Genomic DNA, 18,992 nt, shown 5'->3' on the forward strand with positions numbered 1-18,992 from the left:
GCCATTTTTACCTAGTAGTGTTCATGACCAAATTTCACGCCAGATTAGTTTCTGTGCAATCCGAGGGCCAAGAGTCATTTATATCAGTCAGATAACAGCAGCACAAAGTGCTGTCTCTCCAGAATATTTTTTTTCTTTACGATCCATCGATAAGATAACTAGACTTTAAACGGCCGCTTCGCAGTACACCGTAACTCGTGCGACAGAACTGAGAGTTCTTCAGAGAAAACTGATAAAAGAATGGATGAGAGGAAGAAGAAAAATAATGAAAGCCAAAAGGATGAGGAAGAAGATGAAGAAAAGGAAACAAAGACTATATTGGGGATTTTTACCAGACAGCAGTTCACTATTTTCTGCGTGGCTGTTGGGCTCGTTGTGCTGCTGCTCGTCGTCACGGTAACCTCCGTGGTTCTGACCGTGAATTCGGGTTCAGGTACATTTCTGGTTAGCCTCGTTATGTTGTTTACATTACAACTCTGTGGTGTGTTAGATAGTTTTGGTTCTAAATTTCCATTGGCTATCCATATATTTTGCCCAATATGTTTACTGTTGCAAGACTACATTTGCGTAATGCAAGTATTGTTTATTTGTGAATATTACTACGAATAAATTCAATGAAATTTCTTTATTCAACACCGGATTTATATACTATCCTCTGGTTAGTTCATTCGAGATCTACTCGATCTACTAGATCTGCTTTGTGACTAGATCTACTTTCAGTGTTGCGGAAGCTACTTTGCAATTATAACTTGATTAGCTTCAAGCTACTTGTGATTTTAATATATATATATTTATAAACTGCCACCAAACTACCCTTTTATTCAAGTAGCTAGCTACACTACAGTACAAGCTACTAAGATGTCATAACCAATATATTTTTGCTTTTATATAAAACCAAGCACTCTTAGTTCAGTTTCTGGAAATATCTAGCTAGCTAGCTAGCTAACATTAACACGTAATCATGTGGTAATCAATATAACATTGAATTAAATTGCTACGTTAATCCTTTGCTGTGTGAATCTTTCACAGTCAGAAACGTTGATAAATATGGCCATAATCTTGGTTTCATCACTGAAAGAATCCTCAGTGCTGCTGTTCTTCAGACTGGTCCGTGCAAACTGAGGCTTAAGTATTAAATTTGCTCATTAACATATACAAACGTCCGTAGAGTGTGATTTATTTGATTCAAAAATAGGTTATTCGAATGAGGAAAGGCGGTGTAGCGACGTGGTGAAAAAAATGACTACGGGGAAAAATACTATTTTGAAAATAGCTCACGTACTGTCGTACGTACTTAAGATAGTAGTATTGCTAGGTGTAGCTAGTTATTCTTTATACAAATACAACTGAATTGAGCTTTGTTTCTTCAGGAACATCGGAGACCGTGGTCCCGTTCCCTACGGATGGAGACATGCTGGAATTTCTTCTTCAAAACGGCGAGATTCAAGAGAAAGATGGACTCTATGCTACATGGTATCACGCGGCCAACAGCAAAGCCGAAACCAAAAAAGCCCTGGAAAGTAAATATGAAAAAACTTTTCTCTTTTTCTTCGAGCGATCATGAGCTAATTTCTTTTTTCGGCCAAGGTCATACTATTATGTAACTAGCGAGGAGTCTAGATAGATGGGCTATACAAGATAGTAAGCGTTGCGACAATCTAAACGCAAATTTTCCTTGCGTGATACAGAAATATTAACCCATTCCTCAGGTGACGTTATGATTCTGGAGGCTGACGTCAATGTACAAGGTCATAATACCGTCAACGAAACCAACATTCCGATCATGGCCCATCCTCCAGATGTCTACAGTGATAACACTTTGGAAGAGTGGCTTGATGCGGTTATTAAATCTAAGAAAGGTCAGGAATCAATAAAGGTAAAGAAATCTAGCATGTTGCTTCGTAAATATTTCTTGCAAATGGTTGGGGTTTTTTCCCCCCCTGTGTGTAGGAATAAAACTGGATTTTAAAAGTCTTCAAGCTGTGGAGCCTTCACTCGATCTTCTCAGGATCAAGAACCAAACAGGAATCAACCGTCCCGTATGGTTGAATGCTGATATCCTCCCCGGTCCGAATGTTCCTGGGTTCTGGCCCGTTGTCAACGGCACTCAGTGAGAGCTTAACATTCAGGTGTTAAAATTGCAACGTGGCACATTGTTGTGGTATAAGAGGAATACATCTCTTCAAGGCTATGTTGTTATAGGAGCGGGGTGTATTATTCCTTACTCCTTACTTCAAACATGTAGTGTCTGTTGCTATTCCATCATTCTTCTACAGCTTGTGGAATAACTTGGGTCTAACATTCCGCCTTATCTTTGATCTTGCCAGATTCTTTGAACTTATCCAGACAAAGTTTCCAGATGTAACCATCTCGCCAGGATGGAAGGTTCTTTATCTGCCCATCTTCCCCAATGTGACTTACACGCAGTCTATGGTGATGAAGATGTACGACACCATCAAACACCTTCCACAAAAAATCACGTTTCCCGTTCTGGCAGTTATGGCGAAGAATGGATGGCCACACCTAAGCTGGCTTCTCAGCCAGTCCTCCAGGTACTTCACCCAGAACAAAAAGTCCATGCGACAGAGTCGGATCTGATCCAGGGCCTCTTATTTGTGCAGACCCGAGCCAAAAGTCAGAGGGGTCGAGACAACTCGGTGTGTTAAATGTGTTGCAGAGCGTTGTGTGGGTTAGGGGTTCAGAGATCAGATCTAGCTCCACCCCATGGACTTCTAGTAGGAGGAGCTGTATCAGGTATCAGAACAAAGACAAGAATGCTTCAATGCTTCTCATTTTAAGTGCACTTACTCTCCGTATGATCCAGGTTCAGTTTGACCTTGTGGCAAGGTGAGGAAAACCCCACTCTCAATGACCTCCTCTTCATTAGAGACAACAGTAACCCTCAGCGCGTCTACTACGACATCTACGAGCCGGTGCTGTCCCAGTTTAAAGAAGCTGCAAGTGGGTACCATCGAGGCTTGTCCACCACCTTGGATAGCAAGCTCCTTTATAATATTTATAAATCTTTATGTATTTTTGTAGAGCATAAGGATAGACCAAGAAGGTTCTATACAGGTGGGGACATAGTGGACTATTTCAAACCTGCAGACAGTGACGGACTTAACATCCTGTGGGAGGAGGTGTATGACCTAGCTTCTCTTCTATCTCTACTCAGAGGTATGGCAAGTCAGAAACAATGGTCGATGAGGCTATAAACAGTGCTGTTATTTCTTGTGTCACGGGCGTTCTACATCATTAAGTGTAACTATAAATGGATAAACATTTTTAAAATGTCATCGTTGGCAAATTGCCTTGGTATAAGAGAAATAAAACTCACTGGGACATGATGTTAATATAGTCTACTACACTATATGGCCAACAGTTTCGTAGACACCTGACCATCACACCCATGTATGGTTCTTCCTCAAAATGATGCCACATAGTTGGAAGCACACAACTGTATAGAACATCCTTGTATGCTGTAGCTTTACAATTTTCCTTCACTGGAACCAAGAGGTCCAAACCTGTTCCAGCATGCCCCTGTGCACAAAGCTAGCTCCATGAAGACATGATGTGTGAAGGTTGGAGTGGAAGAACGAGGATCCTGCACAGAGCCCTGACCTCAACCCAACTTAACACAAACCCCAACAGCCACGCTCCAAAATCTAGTGGAAAGCCTTCTGAGAAGAATGGATCTTATTATAACAGCAAAGAGGGGACTAAATCTGGAACGGGATGTTCAACAGGAACATATAGGTGTGATGGTCAGGGGTTCACAAACATTTGGACATATAGTGTACGTTTGGGCGGTCACATCACACTACATGATGATTTATTGTGTTTCTAGACAGCCCAGGTGGGATGCTTGTGATTCCGGTAACATCTGGGACAGGCGATGCGAGGACTCCAGTGGTTGAAGGTTCACGGCCAGAGCTGCCTCTCCAGGATTGTCTAGATGTAATCCTTGGTTCAAAGAATCCATGGGGCATCTACGTCACGGTGAAGTCCCCGATACAGCTTGCTACCTCGCTACATCTGCTTCGAGAGGCCTACACTAGCGACCTACTCTACCGTCCAATCTGGATCAACATGGACATCGCCCACGGAGTCTTCAACGTCGAAGGCTACGTCACAGGCCTGGAGTTTGTGAGAACCATTAACCAGATTTTCCCATACATTACCATGGCTCCCAGCTGGCCTCAGGAGGTTCTGTCTCAGGGTTACACGCCTCAGATGGTTGAGGACATGATGGAACTCTTCCAAGAGGTTTGGCAGGACGTCTCACTGCAGCTGTTGGCTGTCTATCTGGAGAGATCGGAGGCTGGAATTAGGATTCTTCAGCAAAGTCAGGCACGTTTTTCTCTCACGGTGGAGCACAGGACAAGGAATGGAGGACTTGGGATGGAGAGTTTCGTGTTGGTTCGTAACGGGACCAGACAGCGGACCTTTTACAACATTCCGAATGCATTTAAAGGGTTTATCTCCAAGATACCAAAGAGACTATAAGTATAAGCATGTCAAATAAAGACGGGATTTGTAGGAAATAACAACCGGAAACAAATTTTCTTTCACTGCGTCCTTTATCGTCTGTTAACGGCATGCTCTTATTAGACGTTATCTCACTTATACACTTGTACCATAACAGCAAATACTGAACAACATTCAACGGGAGCTTTGTATATTATATAAGAATCGTAATATTAAAATAACAAAACTTTTTAAAAACATGTAAACAAATGTAGGCTAGTTAGCTATCCTGGTGGACATGTATTAACCAATCGGACGCTGGTATACGGTACTTTAGTCTTTTTGTATAAGGCATTTGTATCAAAATGGCCAAAATAACAATCTGCTTATTTATAAAACTGTGGTTTGTTTTTTGTAATCTTATTTCAAATATATTCATTCATATAATGCCATTCTAACAACCTAAAAGCCCTTTCACACCGAGCGCAACATGATAAAGTGAAGCGGACCGCAGACGAACGGTGGTCTCGCACCGAACGAGAAACGATCGATCGCCTTCCCCTAATGCACGCCTGCGCGATAGGTGGCGCTGACCGAGAACGCATTTTACGCCTGCACACTAGGAGGCGCAACCCACTATCCAGCTGATCGGCCTATCGTCTGTGACCACCGGGAAGAAGAATCGCTTAAATGTAGGCTGTTAAACGGCTTTCTGTGCTGTAGCGCCACCTATCTTGGCCTTTTTGAGTTTCTGGCGGAAAAGAAAAAAAAATCGACATACTGGTCGGGGGAAAAAAAATCTCGCCTTGTCACGCCGCGATTATTTGCGTCCGGCATGAATACCTCCGGAAGTACGTTCACGCCGCTTAATCGCGCTCGGTGTGAAACGCCCTTAACACATAACATCAGAGGCGGAACAAGTCGTACGTTCGGTTTTAAAATGACCCTATACACCATTATACATTTTTAGTACCTTTTTAATACACATAACTAGAGCTGTTCTGATATATTCCCCCAAACTGGCCTTAAAATGACAAAGTGTAGTGTTAAGAAAAATTTGGTGTAGTCTAGTTTAGAAAAATTTAACAGGCCAGCGATAGTAACCGAGCGCTACAGAGGCGTGGTCGAGATGACAGAAGGTCAGGTCAGACTCTGTTGTCCATCAGGTACTTGCTGCAGGAAAAGAAGATGGAACAGAAACTGGACGAGAGTCCGGCGATATCCGTGGTGATGTATGGCAACACATCTGGATTGGTCTGGTTGTAGTAAGAGATCTGAGGACAAAATTATAATAGCGGTTATAATATTTCTCAAACTTTATGGCATTTCTTCAGCAAAGGGGACTTGTCCTTCGAAGATAAGATAACCGCTTACCTTTGATACGTTTTCGGAGACGGCGTAAATAGTAAATCCTGCACAAAGCATCTCCCCCCTGTTCATGTCCTCCGTCGGCGGGTGAGTGGGAAGAGTGACCGAGCGTATTGCAAGAACATACGGATCCCTAAATACATCAAATACATCGCTTTCAGTCCAAAATGAAGGATACTTCAAGCGCATCTCGTTAACGCTTTACATTAAGGCTCCGTTATACTACGATACTACTACGGAATTCCTGGATTCTGATTGGTCAGAAAAGGTGGCGTTGATTTGAGTTTTCTATAACAGCAGCTCTGACAGTAGTGCCGGTGCGAATCCATCACAGGTTTACAGTAATGCGCTCGTTTTAATATGCTACCATTTCTATAGTCGCAGGGACTTGTCAGTTATATTAACGGAACCTTAATATACAGCGTTACCAGTTTGCTTTAGTATCTTGCTCACCCCGTGTCGCACGGTGACCTCCTGGAGGCGAGCAGGATGAAATCCTGGGCTTTTCCTGCTTCCCTCACAGATGGAGCAAGAACGTGGTAGATCACATCATCGTCGACTTGGAGGATGAGCTTGCACTGTCTGGACATGACGGACGTAGGAGGTTACACGGATGCTCAGTGACTCGTGGCGTCATTTAAGTTAAAATCGTAATCCGAGGATGCGCTGGATCAAGTGCTTATTTTATAGTCTGCAGGATCATGCACGTGGAAGCCATTTTGTTCGATTAAATCAGGGATTAATGCGATAAGTACAACTATTACTATTCAAAATATCAGCAATATACATGTCTCCTATTAGATTTTATTGGATTCGATGCTTGCCCTCATTTAGAATATTAGTCTGTTTTTATTTTTCGTTTTTGAACTGTTTCTTGCTTTCATGCTACATCGTACCACTAAGTTTGACAGCAAAGAAAATGAACCAGATCTTCTTCAGTCCGCATTTCCTATCCCGGATTCTTTTTCAGGTTTAAACCCTGTCTCGGATGCTTCTACTCAAGAAGACTACACGCGGGTAATTTGAATAATCTGAACGTGAAGCCCAGAAAATCTGCTTGAGCAAGTGCGTAACCCGACTGAATACGAGTAACCCCCCCCCCCGGAAATACTGGTGTAACTCGGACGTAGATACTCCAAATGTATTTAAATTGTATTCTTTGTCAAAAAAAAAAAAGAATAAATAAATAATGCTAGCTACAGATAGCTTTGCTCACTTCTGTTTCTCTAAACAACCAATCAGTGAGCTCCATCTCTTGCGTGACGGGGTCAAACAGTGCCGACGTTTTCAGCGGTGTAAATAAAAAAGTGAACAGCGGCGTACTTGTAGTGCTTATCCCATTCGGGCCTGCGGCTGAGATCCGAGAGCAGGACGAAAGCTCTCGCTGCTGGAACGTTCACCTCCGTTTCGACCCTGACACAAAGACACTGATTCTCCTCCAGAGTGTACAGCCTCACCTACAAACCCAGACAACACTCGTCTCAACCACACCGCAGACTTAACGCTCCGAGATCCGAGAAGAAAAGCGTACTCACGTTGTTCTTCTTAGAACTGAGAACCCAGTTGTTTCTGGCCGCTAACATCTTGAGCGCAAACACGTTATTGTAGCTCAGGTACACCTGTAGGCGTTTCAGTGATGTTTAAAAGCCGATAAGACGTTGTTGTGCAAGCTTACGGCCTATAAACGGGACATGCATCTTATCTTTTGATCTTTTTTTATCTCGGTTTATAATAAAGGAGTGGATACCTGGTTAATGGGGTCCCAGGGGACAGACAAGGGCACTTCGGTATGTTTACAGGAGATGATGTATTTTCTGGATGGATAAAGAGATCACTTTAATGAACACGCAGATCAACATCACCATAATGCAAAACAGGACATGATTTAAAAAAATAAATAAAAGAATAATCATTTAGATTGCATAGTGGGATCAAACTCAGGGCAAGAATTGACCGTATGAATTGGTTTCATGAATTGGTTTAATTCTGGATTCTGATTGGTCAGAAGGTGATGATTCATTTTCTAGAACATCAGCTCTGACAGTAACTAGTTTGTTTCACGGATGTTCCACGGTCCAAAAAGTGTGACCTTTAACAGATATTTAAAATTGTAACTAATGTGTTATAAGAGGAATAAAACACGTTGGGAGGTGTTAGCAGTAACTCCGCTTCATCACACCCGCCCTGTCGCTGATTATTTTCCTATAAAACCCTGACATGGAATGTTGAATCTTGATCAAGATATCCACTGGGATTCGAGATATGCTGAATTAACTTCAATTTTCTAAAAAAAAAAAAAAAAAAACTCTCTGTGGCTGAAATTTGCAGTTTAAGTCTCGCTCGAATTGTTTCTTCCACACAGTAAGTTCCATTATTTGGTCCTTGTTTGAACTGATGTTTATTTTTATACAGGACGTTTTGGAGCTCAGTACCTGTCGAGTCTAATCTTCTTCCTGGCAATCGCTTCTAAGAATCTCCTTTTTCCATCCTGTTCATAATTAGAATAAAATATATATATAAAAAAAATTTTATCTGGTTTACAAAACCAATATTCGATATTAAAAACGCACATGAAACTTGAACAGGAAGTAAGTCTCGATCTTGGCCTCACCAGCGGTTCGGGTCGTATTCGGGGTAGCAGGCATGGCCTGCCCTCCTCATCCAGCACCTCAAAAGTCATAAACGCACTGTTAATGTGTCTCAGAGGCTCCTCCCCCTGATACGCCTGTGCGCACACGCCCACCTCCATGCTGCCGAAACAAAACGAACAATACACGATGAAAACAGTTGTAACACCTGATTAAGTCACTTCCTGCCTATAACTGTCTATAAGTCTCACCTGTTTTTGAAAGTGTTGTTGACGATGGCTTGCAGGATCACGCGGTCTCCGACTTGAGACGGACCTCTGAAGTGGAACATGTCTATAGTCCTCAGGGTCGGGTGGGCGTGGCATAACCGGCTGAGAAGGAACAACAACGGTGCGATGAAGCGGAGTTACTGTAACCACTCCAACGTTGATTGTTTTCCAATAACAGCAGTGTTTTATTCCTCTTACACCCCTTCAATTTGCCCATACTTAGAATGTTTATTAATTAAAGAATAAGATGTACTTTTTATCCATTTATAGTTACTTTTAGTGTAACAAGTTAGTTCCTGTTCTCATTTGTGGGTTTTTTTTCACTCTCTTGAATCGCTGGCACTTATTATTATTATTATTATTATTATTATAGAGAATTAAATCAACCCCTTCTGACCAATCAATCCAGAATTCAACAGTGCAGTGGTATCCAAAAAAGCCAGAGCTACAGAACACAGCTGGAAACCACTGGAAAATCCTGAGGTAATATTCTTCCACTCGATAAATGGTTAATCCCGAAACGGCTCAAGGCGCAAGTTGTATAATACAAATGATCCTCCGCAATCAGAAATCAGATTAAAGATGACAATCTCGGTAATCCTGACACGCCCAACTTCGTAATATAATTACGTATACTGTATATGGCTTTATAATGTAAGCGAGTGATTGCATAAGGTGTTATTTCTGTGTTTTTTTCTCTCGCTATTAAAGTTCAAACCTTGAACTGCTGACCGGTCGGCGAGTCACTTTCAAAGCTCCAGATGTGAGTAGATTATTAACCGCTGGTTTTAAAAGGCTACACATTAGTGAGGAGTCGAACTCTGTGATAAATTCCAGGTATAAACGTATCGTTAACGGTCAAACCAATAAAGCCACACTGACCTTTGTTATTACTGACCTATTCCCCATACAAATGTCCAGAAATCACCATGTGACAAGTACACTACAGCTTTATCTGTTTTGCTGGGGGTGGGGGGTTTACTTTTTTGTGAGTGTTTAAAATAAATCTACACTGCTTACACTTGTATGCTCGGACGCGCTACATTAAAACAGATTAATAACCGTGTGTAATTATTGATGTGGTGAAGTTTTTGGTAACAAGATGTTCATTTAACTTTGGTAAAGCTGTAACTTTAAGATTTCAGGTTCTTCAGGACAGATGAATTGATGCTTTTTTGTGATTTCTCAGGAACAACCACACACAAACTCTGTTTGTTTTTTTTTGTCTTATTAACTCGTGAGTGAGTGAATGATGGTTTATAGCTGCTCTAACGTAAGCGATAACTTTTTTCACCAACATTCCACCACATTAAATGTAACTATAAACAGATGAATATAATACCATGTTGTACTTTAGGCAAATTGCTGTGGTGTAAGAGGAATAAAACACTTCGGGACGTGCCGTGACAGGAAAATAAACAGCTAGCGTGCTGTTACCTGGCAGCGATGGTGGCTACGTTTTCCATCCACGCCATGATCTGGCCTCCGAACGTGTTCACCTGGTGGTTGGCGTGTGAGGGCAGAGCCAGCTCTACGCTCTCTACTCGGGTTTTCTCAGACGGTACTTCTTCCTCGTCGTCCTGGCCCTCTGCACCAAACACAGACACACACACACGTACATACATACATACATACACAAACACACCCGCGCATTACCATACAGTATACATCACACATTCATGCATACTTCCTGGATTTTAAGAAACACTTCTGTTTCATGACTTATTGTGTGTCAGGAGGAAGGGGGTGCCAATAATTTCGAAATCAGCCCTTTTATGTTTACAGAAATATTCTTTTAAAGCTGTACAGCATCTCTGTATTTTTAAGGTAAAAATATCAGTTATTGTGTGCAATGTTTTGATCATTTCTGAAGCTAAAATATGGTAACACTAACAGGACAAAAAACAAGTTGGTGTTATAAGTATGTCACACACACACACACACACACACACACACACACACACACACACATATAAATGCCCATTTCCATGGCATGGGACAGGGAAATGAAACTGTCTGAGACACACACATAAACACATAAACCCTCTTCAGAGCTGTAACAATGGATCCCGTGTGTGTGTGTGTGTGTGTGTGTGTGTGTGTGTGCGCGTGTGTGCGTGTGTGTTTTCCAGGAAGTGAAACTACATCTTACCACACACACTCTCGCTAATGCTCGTCTGGAAAGTGGTGTCACTCAGCAAATCTTTCATGATGTCGACATGCAGCAGCCTCATCCTCCTTCTCTCAGCAGCGACGCTGTACTCCAACTTCTCGCGGTGTGTGTAAGGGACCAGCTGCTTCAGATGGACCTGAACACACACACACACACACACACACACACACACACACACACACACACACATACAGCATAGATTAGCAACTGCTTATCAATCAAAGTCTTATCAACCAGGAAATAAAAACACCCATGTTCACACTTGTGGTGTGTATTAACTGGTCTAAGAGTGTTGAGAACTTTACCGGGTACTTAATTGTTTACTTACTGAATCACTATACATTTGGTACACAAATATACACAAGGGTGTCTACGTTGAAGATGCTAAAATACTAAATTATTTTTGATTTATTTAGATTTTTTTTTTATCACAACGTAATTCCCATAGTTCCATTTGTGTTATTCAGAGTTTTGGTGACTTTATTATTATTATAAAATGTGGAAAAATAAAGAATGAGTGTGTTTTAGCAAGAAATTTCCAAATCACCATAAATTTGTTATATCCAGAGGGAAAAAAAATACCATATTCTTTGTTTTGTCGAAGTGGAAATGTGAACACACTGTTGCTAGGAAACTGCGCAATCAGGATCACCACCTAGCTAGTCACTGAGTCTAAAAATCTGACTAACTATTTAATGTAAAGGCCCACTGGCACTGGTAGTAAGATAAAACTATAGGAAATGTCCACATTTTCCTCAGATATGTTGGTAGTTTGTTAAGAAAAGACTCAGCATGACCAAAATTACACCGTGATTACACTTAGCATCAACCGCTAACTGAACTTTCATGTTGAGCATATCTGTGTTCCCAGGGTCCTAGGTTCCCCAGATTTATATGGCACACAACAAACACATGGTGATTTAAAGTTAGGCTTCAGCATAAGTGAGACCTGGGACATGATCATACTTAACATTTTGTTCATTTTATGTCCGTTTATATGCCATTGAATTTTTTTATAATTAATGTTATGCAAAAATTTGCTGTATTTGCTGTTTTAATCAGTGATTTTCCCTCACAATTTTGTTAACCGGAGTAACAAAATGTTAAAACAGTTATTTAAATGGAATGTAGTGGTAATGTTAGCTAGTTAAAATGATTTGTTTACCTATAAACAACAAGCAACATTTTATTCCTTTGTTTTGTTTTTCTGTTACTTTGTTTTGTTTTGTTTTGTACTCCCTCACACATGAAAGCTCAGTTAGCGATCGATGCTAAGTGTAATCACAGCGTAATTTTTTTGTTGTTCCGAGCCTTTTCTTAGTAATTTTCCAACACATCTGAGGAAAATGTTGACCTTCCCTATAGCTTCGTCTCATTTCCGCCATCGCCGGACCTTTACATTAAATCGTTGGGTCGATTTTTAGCCTCCGTGATTAGCCAGCTGATGATCCACGTATCTCTCAGTTGCCTAGCAATTCCTATTTTTATTTATTCAAATGAAATTGACACACCGGTGATGTATTAACGCAAAACATTTGCATCAGCAAATATATTTGCATGGATGATCTGAGTAACTGGTAACGACGACGTGTAGCATCATTTACCTTCGGTCTCACCTTGTCTTTACCTGTGCGTCGAGCCACAAAGGTGGCAAAAGCCTGGCAGACTTTCCAGTGGCGGTTACTGTAAAGGTCCTCACAGCTCACCACTATCCCCACCTTACACACACACACACACACTGAATAATTTGGCACAAGCAAGACGTTGGCAGTTCAACACGTTTGAGTCACAGGATAGGAAGCATAAACTAAGATGACCTTTTGTGTGCTTATCTGAGGGTCCGGTTTTACACCGGTGTTTGCTTTGCGTTCTCCAATATGCCATTTATATTTCACTCATTTATTTCACCGTGTACGGACATTTATCAAGAATGATACATCAACAGAGTTTACCTCAATACAGCAATGAGTTTTACATTATCGTAGCATTTAATACGAATATAGTATTTCAGTACTTTCATCTCTGTAGTAAATAATTCAGCTCAGTGCTGGGTCATGCAGTGTGAAATAACTGTAATCTGGATAAATAAATAAATAAATAAATAAATAAATATTTTTTTTACCTCCATGCTCGAGTTGAAAGCTCTGTTGACTTTAGCCTTGATGTTAACCACTTGTCCAACGCTTAAAAAAAAAAAAGAAAGAATATTTTTAGCGTCATGTATGATTTGTAAAGTGGCACATAAAAACTTGCAAAAGTTTTTAAACATCCTACAGCATTTTTTTTTTTTTTTACAGTATCTTTGTTTAAATGATCACATTTTAAAGAAAGGAATAGAAATAAATTGTGATATGTTTATTATTAAATTCGTTTTCAATTGAGAAATGTTAGAAATGACTTTGTTTCACCGGGACGATCCAGATTTAATGTCATCAGGAAAAGGATGAACTCTTTATTACTTTAATGAGGCACTTTCTCAGGAACGTGACAAGCTGATTTTCATATTAACCGAGAGAGAGAGAGAGAGAGAGAAAGAGACTAGTGAGGGAATGACTGTTTATAGCTGCTGTAACATAAACAATAACAGGAACTGACTTGTTTCGTGGACGAGCCGTGACGTTAAACGTAACTATATACGGAAAAAAATAGCATGACGTGTTCATTGGTAACAGTAACTCCGCCCCATCAAACGTCCCTGTCACTGATCATTTACAGTCAAGGCTATTTCTTGCTTTTCGTGTCAGGAATCTGGGGTCCGAGTGCATCGTCAGCCATGACGGTGTCGGGGCTTGAACTCGCGACCTTCTGGAGTCACTACATACTGCATGACATTCTTCTTCAAAGAGGACCCTCGGTGACTTTTGTCAAAATTAGGAACCGTTATGCTATCTTCAGATCGAGGCAGATTTTAACGTAGAAAAGCCGTCGAGCTCACGAGATTTCGCCCAGACGAAAATGTACAGTTAAAACTGGCTGTGATATTAATGTTTTCATGGAGATCATTCTTCTTTACCTGATGGTGTGCTCAAAGTGAATATCGTCCACAGAGGCTGTGACACAGGGACATCCCGCGTGTCTTTCAGCTGGAATGAGACAAAGACAGAAAGTTGTCACTAAAAGGTCAAAAATGACAACGGAGCATGAATCACTTCTGTTCCAAGATCCAATTCACTTCCATAATACCCAGGTTGCACAGGATATTGATACTGATATTGATACCAAATCCTATTTGTGCAATGGCTTTTAGCTGTTATTGAATATTTACAATCACAATAATTGCTAATGGTTTATGATGTCATTAAGAGAACCAGACACTCCAACGCTAGCCAAAGCACTAAGAAACACAACATTAATCGCTAAACCCTAAGCACTTGACAACAGCACAATGGATTCTTTTTTTATCGCTTTTTTGCCTCATCTGGCAGTAACAATAACAGTAAAAATTTATTAGTAAAAACTGGTTAAAATCCAAATGTCGAGGTTTAAAACTACAATGAAGAAAACAAAAAAGAATTTAGAAATAAAATCTCTAACAACAACTCAATAGGGTCTCAATTACTGCGTACTAGACTCACACACAAGCAAAAACAAAAACTGTAAAGTTTTAAGATCGAAAACGTTCGAAACCCGTTCACGTGTCTGATGAACAGAACTCTGGGATTGCCTTCTTTCAGAAGCACAAACTTTGACGAAAATAATTAACGGTTTTAAACCGTACTGGGCATTTCTTTTCGAAACACGCTGACAGCGGTAGACCAATCGCGACAGACTGGGACGTCTGACCAATCGGAGCAGAGTATGCTCTCTGAAAGGAGGAGTTTAGAATGAATCATTTAGAACGGATCATTTAACGAGTCTTTTGTGACAATGAGGGGAAAAAAGGGTAACGTTTAAATTATGAGCACGTTAAAAAGTGTTTTTTGACCTCGGATGCGTGTAAATCTATTGTATGAGAGCTTTAAAACATAATTAGGCCCGTTTCAAAACCATACTAGGGGCACTTTAAGCACTACTATGGAGTGTGACATCACATATAAATGCAAAGTTGAACACGGGAACCGCCAAAACAAACAGGCGCAAATTCTATTTTTTTTTTTGGCCTTTAGGCAAGCGTTTAGACAAATCAGGACTCTTTTGGAACAATATAATCTGGGCAGACGAAACAAAAATAGACCGCTTTGTCGATAAACTTGAAGTGCAAACTACTAGTATTTTCACGATACAGATCCACATTCACGCAATGGCTTTTCGCATATCGAATATTAAGTGGAATTTCTGAGAGAGATCGATTATATTTATTCCAGCCGGAGAACCAGAATATCACGCCTCTCTCACACGATTCACGGTTCCAGCATCCAAACCTGAAGGACCTGTTCTGTCCTAGAGAGCTAATCTGGCGCACGCAAAACCGTGCAACTGCACCAAGCTCGCCGTGTCGTTCATAAACAACTTCCGTCAGCTTTCTCCTAACACAGATGAGCAACAAATATCTGACTGGTCAGAACGGTGTTGATTAACTTTCTATAAGAAGAGCTCAGACAGAGAGTATATTAATATGTTATGGTTTCCATAGTAACAGCTCGTTCACAGGGACATGTACGGCGGACGTGCCACGGAAACCCTGTGTAATCTCTGATACGATGATGCTTTCTGCGAGGTGAGCTGTTGTAACATACGTGAGAACAGGAACTTGTTTCGAGTATTTTTACATGTAACTATAAATGGATAAAAATATGACAACGTGTCATTCTTTCCCATAACCACACGTCAATGAGTGTTTTATCTATTCGTTTTTACTTCAGATTAAACCATATTTCTACATAAGGTGATCCTCTTTAAAAACAAAAAAAGACCAAGATCTTGAACATTAAAACTAGTGATAATGAGTTAAATGGTACAGTATTATGTAATACTGTAATTATATCACCCAGCTCCAGCGGTGTCCAGATGTTATGAAGTATATTGAGCCCTCACCAGACAGGCAGGCGGTGGAGTCCATCCACTTGAGCAGCTGCCCGACGCTCAGCTCCTTGCGATGGTTGGCGTGGCAAGGAAGTATGATCTGGCTCATCTTCATCTCCGTGGGGTTGCGATACACTCGTCCGTCCTCCATGACCAGGTCCGGCTCGTCCAGCTCCGCCATCCTGTTGATCTGAGTGTGGAAGAACATGGTGCATCAGCTGGGTGTTTGGATGTTGTCTGTCATGCACACTCTCCTGTGGAAGGGTTTTATTACGGGTTCAAAGTGTTATTTAGCTTTGGAATGCGCACATGGTGGGACTGAACCCAGGAAAGAACAGGAACGGCTGGAAAGAGTTTGGAAAGGAGGGTTTGAAATGCACTTGTTCATAGGTGCATGTGGCAGCATGTAGTGCTATTTTGGTCTGCAATCTCACACACACCTCCACCCCTCCCTCTCTAGCTCACGCTCTCACTCACACACACACACACAATTTCACACTCACCCTCTGGCATGTTATGGAAACTTTTAGGTCACAATACATTCACACAGTAATCCCAACATTATCATAAGACACCACACACTCTTTAAATAGACCTGAATGTAAATAGATCAGTGACGTCATGCATGCATTAAACTCAGAACTTACCTTATAACAAACCTCTTCACAGTTGAGTCACGTTTTTTTTAGACGTTTTCACGTATTATAAATTCTCGCGAGATTTGATCCACAAGAAAAAAAAATCTGGGGATAAAAAAAGCTTTTCTGACAACCCACGAGTTTAATGGAAGCCTGCGGAAATAACAAAGACACGCCCTTTTTTTTTAAGTCTGCTAACCACGCCCACTAGCTGTTAAGATGTGCACGCGCTCTAGAACCCACAACGGACAAAGTGTACAGGAAAAAAGGCCCGGATGTAAAGCTGTCATACATTAAGCTCAGTGGTTGCCAGGTCCGTTTTTTATGCACATTGAGTTGATTTCCTTTTGAATTCCTGCCTCAGGTTGACTTCTTAACCTTGGCATTCAACACTGTGTATTTATATGCGATGGATTATATCTATATAACAACAATAAATCGCTCCAATGACAAACTGCCATAGGAAAAAAAACAACTCAGGGTTGGCAGGTTTTTCTAACAAACACAGAGTCACCAAAATCTTCAACAAATGATGGCTCGTGCAAACCGTAGGCTATGCAATGCCTTCAACCTCTAACACTATTACTATCTCTTTACACATGTCTTGTAATGCTTACGAAGTAATGTCACACACACATTTTACAAGCGAGTGTTTTGTTTGGCAGCTAACTATTTAAAGGTAGGGCTGGGCGATATGAGAAAAATATCATAACACGATACATATCGAGGACATTTCTGTGATACACCATGTGTATCGTGATATTTAACTTAGCTAACAAACTGTCCACAAAACAGTAGTGAAATGAAACTGTTTAAAAAAGCATTAAACTGAGTTTGACTATACTTTCAAAGTCACAAGCCTAAAAAAGCCTACAAAGACAATGAAGATGAAGTTTTTCCAAAAAAAATAATAAAATACGATCAGATCAACGGCATCCATTCAGTACCATTTCATTTGTGATGATTAAAAACGTTTAAACAAAAGATACATCACCAAACCAACGATATCTGAGAAAAGTGCATCGCGTAATCATTTATCACAATATCAATGGTTTATCAATATATCACCCAGCCCTACTTAACGGTCTGTTAAAAATATATTTTAAAACCCATGTGTATGGTTTATTAAGATCTTGGGTTGGTTTTGTCACAAAGACCTGGCAACTCTGTCGAGAAAGTTTGCACATTTCTATTTCTGTAAACGTTTATGATGTTTTGCATTATATGAAGTTACTTAAAAGAGTCTTTGCAAAACTTCATAAATTGTAGATAGATATTCTTTATTAAAGAATGACACGTACTTTTTTATCCGTTTAACGTTGTGGAACAACTGCGAAACAAGTTGGTTCTTCTTCCTTAAATTACAGCAGCTACAAGAAGTCGTTCCCTCGCTAAATTTTCTTTTTCTCTCTCTCTCGAAGTAAATAAGACAAAACAATCACAGTGTATCATGTTACCCTTACCGAGAAACCGCAAAGCGTTAAAACTCCTGAAAACGTTCCCTCTTTACCGCTGACTGTTGCAAAGCTCTGACACTGGAGACTCCTTCCATAAAAGCTAAATAAACGTCTCCTTACAGAAAACTGAAGCATATGAATAATTACGCATGTTTATAATTATGTCATATCCTGTGATTGAGCTGGTACTATAGAAACGATGAGGTATCAGAACGAGTGTATTAATATAAACCTGTGATTTACAGCTGCACTGCTGTCAGAGATGCTGTTATAGAGAATTAAGCAACACCCTTTCTTCTGACCAATCAGATTATGATTTTTAAAAATAATAATGAAAATATAGTATATATTGAATCCTGTATGTGTTAAGGTGATGTGGTAATGTTTCAGAGTTTACAGCAGGTGGCGGGCCAGGAAATGTTTCACACAAACATACACACACGCGCACACACACACACACACACAGACGCAGAGAGAGATAGAGTAATAAAAAAAAAAAAAAAAAAAGATAAATACAATGGCATAATAAATGTGCTACACACATACACACACACACACACACACACAATGGAAATAGTTCAATTTGAATGTTTTATGACGTCATACAAACCTGTGAAATGCAACAGGACTATTTTTCCCCCCACATTTTTTTTCATGCAACGATTTTACTAACGTATTATCATCTAAAATAATCCCAAATATGTAAATATATTATATTATCCATATCGGTAAATTCACCAAACAAAGAAAACCTCACAGCTGTTTTCCTGGAATAAATTTCTTTCGAAAATAAAATATTAAGAATGATTTAGGGAAATTAACACAGATCATAAGAGCACACACACACTCAAGTTTATCAACTAAAATGTAATATTTTTTTTTATATATATATATATATATATATCTATATATATATACTTTATGTAGCTACCTCATGTTTTTATTTTCGTGCACAATGTGAATCTTCTGCCCCGCTTTTGCATAACAGATTCGTTCAGTTCGCAACTCGTAAACCGATTGGTCGAGCCCATTGTCAGTCACGTGGTGTCCGGCGTTGCTCCTCCCACCGC

The 18,992-nt window shown here is 40.3% G+C and overlaps 2 protein-coding genes and 1 long non-coding RNA gene across 5 annotated transcripts; 2 read left to right on the top strand and 1 right to left on the bottom strand.

Annotated features, from left to right (window-relative positions):
- The first annotated feature begins 232 nt into the window (after positions 1-232).
- Positions 233-5,202, top strand: fam151a (family with sequence similarity 151 member A). The gene is made up of 8 exons (XM_017495457.3): positions 233-433; positions 1,371-1,520; positions 1,710-1,859; positions 1,951-2,110; positions 2,328-2,552; positions 2,825-2,961; positions 3,043-3,177; positions 3,848-5,202. The coding sequence occupies exons 1-8, from the start codon at positions 241-243 to the stop codon at positions 4,504-4,506; spliced, it is 1,809 nt and encodes a 602-aa protein (XP_017350946.1). The 5' UTR covers positions 233-240; the 3' UTR covers positions 4,507-5,202.
- Positions 5,203-5,239: 37 nt separating this feature from the next.
- acot11a (acyl-CoA thioesterase 11a) lies at positions 5,240-16,630 on the bottom strand. Of its 3 annotated transcripts, none has more exons than XM_017495461.3 (16): positions 16,475-16,630; positions 15,840-16,017; positions 13,879-13,948; positions 12,988-13,048; positions 12,470-12,583; positions 10,845-11,001; positions 10,130-10,280; positions 8,675-8,794; positions 8,447-8,585; positions 8,268-8,323; positions 7,583-7,649; positions 7,371-7,454; positions 7,159-7,292; positions 6,289-6,417; positions 5,842-5,968; positions 5,240-5,741 (listed from the first exon to the last, which is right to left on the bottom strand). In XM_017495461.3, exons 2-16 carry the CDS (start codon positions 16,006-16,008, stop codon positions 5,613-5,615), a joined length of 1,707 nt encoding a protein of 568 aa, XP_017350950.1. In that variant the 5' UTR covers positions 16,009-16,017; positions 16,475-16,630; the 3' UTR covers positions 5,240-5,612. The 3 variants fall into 3 exon arrangements, with proteins under 3 accessions (XP_017350950.1, XP_017350949.1, XP_017350948.1); XM_017495460.2 differs by lacking the exon at positions 16,475-16,630 and adding an exon at positions 16,331-16,384 and having other exon boundaries at positions 12,482-12,583; XM_017495459.2 differs by lacking the exon at positions 16,475-16,630 and adding an exon at positions 16,331-16,384.
- LOC124629280 (uncharacterized) lies at positions 15,248-16,248 on the top strand. Its single transcript, XR_006984227.2, has 2 exons — positions 15,248-15,522; positions 15,797-16,248. It is a non-coding gene; the product is annotated as an uncharacterized LOC124629280 (long non-coding RNA).
- Positions 16,631-18,992: the final 2,362 nt, after the last annotated feature.

Source organism: Ictalurus punctatus, chromosome 20, assembly GCF_001660625.3.
Source record: "Ictalurus punctatus breed USDA103 chromosome 20, Coco_2.0, whole genome shotgun sequence".
Taxonomy (NCBI): Eukaryota; Metazoa; Chordata; class Actinopteri; order Siluriformes; family Ictaluridae; genus Ictalurus; species Ictalurus punctatus.